Source organism: Aulonocara sp. 'chitande type north' Nkhata Bay, linkage group LG3 (genome assembly GCF_057382095.1).
Source record: "Aulonocara sp. 'chitande type north' Nkhata Bay isolate Kocher_YH1m ecotype deep benthic linkage group LG3, A_spYH_male_GT1.1, whole genome shotgun sequence".
In the NCBI taxonomy this organism is placed as follows: Eukaryota; Metazoa; Chordata; class Actinopteri; order Cichliformes; family Cichlidae; genus Aulonocara; species Aulonocara sp. 'chitande type north' Nkhata Bay.
In genome coordinates, this window is record NC_141346.1 from 23,849,571 (window position 1) to 23,856,137 (window position 6,567).

The window sequence follows — 6,567 nt, forward strand, 5'->3', positions numbered from 1 at the left end:
CCAGTTGCTCTCGTCCGTCCTCCCGTAACACTGTCCTTTTATTGAGGTTACATGAATATGCATAGGTTCATTAACATACGACGTCTACATACAAACAAAGAGTACCTTGCCTGTGTGTGTGTGTGTGTGTGTGTGTGTGTGTGTGTGTGTGTGTTGCTGATCAAAGGGTCAAACATCCTTGGTCAGGAAGAGGGTAGACTAGACCCCCCCCCCCCCCGGTGAGGAAGTCCAGCAGTTCATCTAAACAGAAAAGCACTTAGACTAGAACAGACGTAGCTACGTTAATCCTACCATAAAACAATTAAAACAAGATGCGACCTCTTCCCGTGCTCCCAGGATGTAGGTGTGCATTCTAGTGTGGAATGCACACCAAGCCTCTGTAGCCTGTTAAAGATCACACAACTTATCACTACACAATTGATTATACATCTCTAAGCATCTATGGTTAAATATTTCTAAGCATAAATAACAATCAACAATACAAACTCTAACAGTAACCTAGCATGGTTTTATTATGTATTTGCAGAGATTTTGTGAAAAAAAGTTCAGTTTGTGTTTAGAGGTTTGTGAAAAGGGTGCAAAGTTGTATCTTAACAGTTATGACAATGTACAAAAGCTTTAGCAAGATATTTGGTTATTTCTGAAATTTAGCACTATTAGGTGAAACTAAAATTTTGGGAAGAGTGAAACAAAGGAGGGGAGACTTATTTAAAGTGAGACCTCATCATGTGTGTGTGTGTGTGTGTGTGTGTGTGTGTCTGTGTCTAATTGTATGCTCGTGTGTGCTGATGCCATCAAAAGCAGAAATTAGATGGAGGACACAGAAGCAAACAGCATCAGATTAAGAAGATTAAAGTAATTTCAAGAGAAATTGGTGTAGTTTCAAGCAGATTTATACGTGGGTTAATCTATCAGTGAGTTAATCTAATCAGTGAGTGTTTAAAAACTGAACTGAAAGCTTACATAATGTTACACGAAAACACAGATACTCACAGACCAGTTTGATTCAATGCTTAATAGTTTAATGATGCAGAAGAGAAAAAAAGTTTTGTTTTTAAGTTTTTGCTAAAAGTATTCTTTCCATTACACATTTCAATTGCTCCTTTTAAAAGACACAATCACACTATTTTATGTCACTTGTCGCTTCATTCCTTATGCATCGTTACAGCAAAAGAAAAAGGTAAAGATGTGAAAACAGATATTTTGAGTGAGATATGAGAAGATTTCTTTCTTTTTCAGATGACGTGTCTTCATGTCAGCCCAGGAATCATCACTTACTCTTAATGCAGACAGAAGGGAATCGGGACTGGCAAGACTGATCATTCATACACAGGTCTCCTGTAAGCACCAAAAATCAACTTTGACCGACATTTTTGTTGCATGAACACAAAAATATAGAATATATGAGAAAAATGTTTTGTTTTTTTTTTGGTTTTATGTATAATGACAATAGCACTTGTATATATTATGTACAATATTATACCTGAAAAATTCATTTCCATGCATTGCTCGCTGCCCGCGTTGTTAGGCTCCCCCCGACACCAGTTTGTGTATTGGAAACGTGTTCCATCGATCCAAAACCAATAACCCTCCTACAGAACAGAAAAAAGTTAAAAATAAGAAATCGTTTTTTAACGAAACTACACTTTAACATTATACATTGACTACCAAGTTTGGACACACCTTCTCATTTATTGGTTTGTCTTTACTTTCACTACTACCGACATTGTAGATAGAAACTGAAGATATCAAATATATGAAACAAGATATATGGAATTATATGGCAATGAAAAAAATATAACAGTGAAAAATAAGTAAAATATCCAATGGATAGATTTATGTTTTAACTGGCAGACTGGCATACCTGTTGACCATCAGAACCACCAATCCATGTTCGTCCATTAGCTCTACTCCCATCAGATATCACCCTCTGAATCAGCTGGTATTCCCCAAGGCTCTGTACAGATGCAAGGTTTGCACTCATGGTCTGACAGTTTCTCTACAGTAAACAAAAAGACAGAAGAGTTACAGAAGATTTATAAAACAACCTTCATGATTACACCACCACAAACATACAAACAATAATAAAACATACTAAGAAATATTTACATTGACTGACAAAATTATTGATTTTAATTATCTGAAATTTTATTAATAGCTTACCATTTAACAAGTAATAAAAAGTAAAGTTTTTTAATAATTATTATATTGAAAGGACTAATGATTAATACATTTACAATCATTTATCATTCAGAATTATTTCATGCAGTTAATGTTGGTGGCTTAAAACATTTACTGCAATAATTAGCATTATTTTTATAAATTAAAAAAAAATAATATTTGCTATTATAAGCTTGGATGCATATTTCACAGTACATATAAGAACTGGTTTTAATCGAAGCAAAAATTGACAGGTGATTTATCCATGGCATAAATTGTAGGAACGTGAAACTGGAGACTTTAGTTTGTTTGCTTCTTTGTTTGTATTTCTTGTTTACTAATATATTGTTACTGTTTACTTGTTAAAAAGTAAAGCCATATATGACATACATACATATTAGAACAAATGATAGCATTATTAAAATTCAATAAATGATAACATTAACAATGATCAATACAATACAATTTTAACAGTACATTGGCTTTGATAACATTTTAATAATTGTCAATATACAAATGTTTAATATAATATTAAAAAAATATTATTATAAGGTCTTATCCAAATATTAAAGAATCAAAGAAACACAGTCACAGTAACTGGTGAGTCCTGATGCTATTACCTGAGCATCACCCCAGGGTAAGGGTGTAGAAACATAGAAGTAACATTTGTTGTTGGACTCAGTCCAACCAGCGGGACATGATGAGGACTTCTTGAGAACATAGCACTCATCTGAAGACAAAGCAAACATATTGTGTGACAAAATGCTGACCCAATTCCCCCTTTACTGGAATAATTATAATTATGGTCATTAACTTGTGTTTTATTGACAATAGTTTTACTTTTCAACAAATTTCAACTGGAAAATGTGTCATTTTCTTCCTTTAGATTTCTATTTTTAAAAACATGTATTTAAAAATAGATCTTATTATTTGGACAGCTGTATATAGCCCATTGACATGCACAACATTCAGTATGATACTAGTAACATACTTTTATACTTACCCTGAGCAGCGATCAGAGCCATCATTGCACAGAGAAGTGCAGATGCAGTCAGCAGCTTCATGATGATATTTAGTGTCTCTGTAAGAAACACATTAACAAAAGTGATTAGCAGTTTGATAAAGAAAGGATAGAAGATCCTCAGCATATTTGTAACATACCTGTCTGTAGAATGTCTTCTCTTTCAAGTGTCAGCCTGTAGCTTCACCCCTCAAGTAGAGATGAGCACTTATATACACTTTCTTATATTTACATTTCAATACCAGGAAGAGATGCACTAAAAATACTTAAGTATGTTTTGATTCCATGCTTCACTACCCCTGTCTTTACCAACCTTATGCAATTCTCTCCACCCAGCTTGAATGTCATGGATGTTTAATTTCATTTATTGACTGCTGGTCAACAAGGATGTCACGCTCCTGGGTCTTTGGCCCAGTGTAAATGTGTCTGGACTGTTGATTCTGGGTAGTTTAATGTTCTATGGTTAAGGTTCTGTTCCTCGTTTTGGTTTACAGTTGTGATCCCTCTGTTTATATTTGTTTTCTTAGGTCTTCTTAGTTTTGTTTTCTTGTCTGTAGGTTTCTGTTATCATGGAGCACGGAACAGGGGAATTTCCATGCCCCATGTTTAGTCAGCCTTATCCTTTCCATTTAGTCTTGTCTCTGCATTTGGTGTTCTCTTTCTATCTCCCCGTCAGTCTTGTTCCCATGTATGTTTCTCCACTGGTCTCAGTGTCACACCCAAGTGCTTCAAGATGATTTCGGAGTATTTCTATAAAAAACAAAATACCGTATTTTCACGACCATAAGGCGCACTTAAAAGTCTTAGATTTTCTTCAAAAAGTACGGCGCGCCCTATAGCGCAGTGCGCCCTGTGTATTGTAATGAGGACGTAGTAGAGAACAAGATGAGAACGCTAAAGGGTGAAGTGTGGCCGAGTTGGAGGAAAGACTCGAGCGGTGGATCATCGAGCAAAGAACGAGCGGGAGAAGCGTTTCGACGGTCACCATTCGGCTAAAAGCAGTTTCACTTTCACTTTTTATGAAACGGTGCCATTTTTCCATCCGGACCAGGACTACGGTAGCGCAGCAACTTCCAGCGGATTATAAGGAAAAGCTGGCCATCTTCCGCTCCTACTGCAGCAAACACATCGGCGACAAAAACATCCAGCCCAGCCACATCACTAACATGGACGAGGTCCTGCTCACTTTTGGCATCCCGGTGAGTCACACTGTGGAGAAGAAGGGGACCAGCACGGTAGCAATACGCACAACGGGGTATGAAAAGTCGTCTTTTACTGTTGTGCTTGGCTGCCATGCAAATGGACAGAAACTGCCGCCTATGGTGCTTTTTAAGAGAAAGACTTTGCCTAAAGAGAAGTTTCCAGCAGAAATCATCATTAAGGCAAATGAAAAGGGCTGGATGGATGAGGAAATGATGAAAGAGTGGCTGAGGGAGGTGTATGTAAGGAGACCAGGTGGTTTTTTTCCACGCATCACCATCGCTCTTAATCTGTGACTCTATGCGTGCCCATCTCACAGCCGATGTGAAAAAACTAGTGAAACAAATGAACTGTGAGCTTGCTGTCATTCCGGGAGGCCTGACAAAGGAACTCCAACCGCTGGACATCGGTGTGAACCGCCCATTCAAAGTAAGGCTGCGAGCGGCCTGGGAGCGATGGATGACCGATGGAGACCACAGTTTCACCAAGAGTGGAAGGCAGCGCCGGGCGAGTTACGCCACAATTTGCGAATGGATTGTAGATGCTTGGGCTAACATGTCTGCTGGCACTGTTGTTCGAGCTTTCGCAAAAGCCGGCATCATTTCCGAGGAGCCGCACGGCACGGAAAGTGACTCTGACGGTGAAGAAAGTGAACCTGGAATGTTTGATGGAGATTTAGCGCAGCTGTTCAATTCAGACACAGAGGATGAGGACTTCGATGGGTTTGATTGATGATAAAAATGTGAGTACCAAACTCAGTTTTGCTCCCACTTTATTTTTAAATATGCGCACTTGTATGCTTGTGTGTTGTTGATGATGACGATTACCGGTAATAGAAATGTGAGTAAGGTACCGAATTCAGGTTTGCTCCCGCTTTATTTTTAAATACGCATACGGTACTTGTATGCGCCCTATGATCCAGTGCGCCTTATGTGTGTGTTAAATGCAGTAATGGCACACATAACTGAGACTGCGCCTTTTAGTACAGTGCGTCTTATGGTCGTGAAAATACGGTACCTAAAATGGGTAACAGATCAATAAAGAATAGCCATAAAATAGACAGTTTAAAAAAAAGGAAACGAACACTTTGAAAGCAAATCAGATTTGATACGATTTGATTTGACAAAGTTTCATTGCAGCAACTCAAAGAAACGCATCATTTACACATAGCATAATATGGCTTGGTCATTGTGATGCACCAAGCAAGTTACAGCTTGGATTGAATGATTTTAACATCAACTGCAAAAACTGAAAACGTGTTTGTATTTGTAAATATTTGTAAGTCCATACAAGAAGCTGATTGTGAGAAAATGTATCATTTATCCTACTACAGTTTACACCTTAAAGAGAAAGGTCATGAATGTGCCAGCTCTGGAGACCATCTTCTGTAGATGGCAAGTTGTCATGAGAGAAGTATCATTATAATATTTGCTGTAATGTGAGAGTGTTTACAAAGTCACTGTATCAGCCACAGACTCACTTCCTCATATGCTACTGTACCAACTCCCATTAAAAAAACACTGTTGGCACCATCAGTCACACATGAAACTGTTGTTTCTTTAGAGATGGGTGGATGCTCAGTCAACACCCTCATCAAATACCACTAAAATTCAACAGGTTTTTTTTTTTTACAGTTTTCTTATGCTTATTTTTGTTTGTAGCATTTTGAAGTTTTTATTTGATTTGTCTCTTTTTTGTTTTGTCTGCAATAATGAATGAAGTGATGCTTCCATAAATAATGGAGAGCAGAAAAAAGTTTCACTAGGTAGCTACAGCTTCTGTCCTTTTGTGATAGCTTTCACTCTCTCAAAACAAGCGTATTGTTTGTGAAATGCTGACTGTTCCTTGTTGAAATATCAGATTTTTTTTTCTGTTACTAGGTCATACTTTGTATTTATTGAGGGTGTAAAATCATATTGGATATATATGGAAAGGTTAACATAAAATAATGTTGATAACCAAACAGTTGCTGGTCCCCATTGACATAGTATGGACATAGTATAAAATAACAATCCTATGGAAGTCAGTAGGGACAAGAAACTGGTTACCAACATTCTTGAAAATATCTTATTTTGTGTTCAACAGAACAAAGAAACAGGTTCAGAAAAACGTGGGGGTGATGATTACCAAAATAAAGTTTTATTCCTTTTATCTTATTATCCATTTTATCTTATCCCTTAGCATTT

The 6,567-nt window shown here is 37.2% G+C and overlaps 1 protein-coding gene across 1 annotated transcript; it reads right to left on the bottom strand.

The window, feature by feature from the left end:
* Positions 1–1,006: 1,006 nt before the first annotated feature.
* On the bottom strand, positions 1,007–3,360 carry LOC147334672 (ladderlectin-like). Its single transcript, XM_086274399.1, has 6 exons — positions 3,322–3,360; positions 3,164–3,241; positions 2,781–2,890; positions 1,865–1,999; positions 1,484–1,592; positions 1,007–1,338 (listed from the first exon to the last, which is right to left on the bottom strand). Exons 2-6 carry the CDS (start codon positions 3,222–3,224, stop codon positions 1,271–1,273), a joined length of 483 nt encoding a protein of 160 aa, XP_086130525.1. The 5' UTR covers positions 3,225–3,241; positions 3,322–3,360; the 3' UTR covers positions 1,007–1,270.
* Between the last annotated feature and the right edge of the window lie 3,207 nt (positions 3,361–6,567).

What these genes read in the sequence shown, in the direction of transcription:
- LOC147334672 (XM_086274399.1), bottom strand. Translation starts at nt 3,224, where the DNA reads ATGAAGCTGCTGACTGCATCTGCACTTCTCTGTGCAATGATGGCTCTG. An exon ending in GGCTCTGATCGCTGCTCAGG is followed by an intron (nt 2,891 to 3,163) that starts GTAAGTATAAAA and finishes CTTTGTCTTCAG; the next exon opens with ATGAGTGCTATGTTCTCAAG. An exon ending in TACCCTGGGGTGATGCTCAG is followed by an intron (nt 2,000 to 2,780) that starts GTAATAGCATCA and finishes TGTTTACTGTAG; the next exon opens with AGAAACTGTCAGACCATGAG.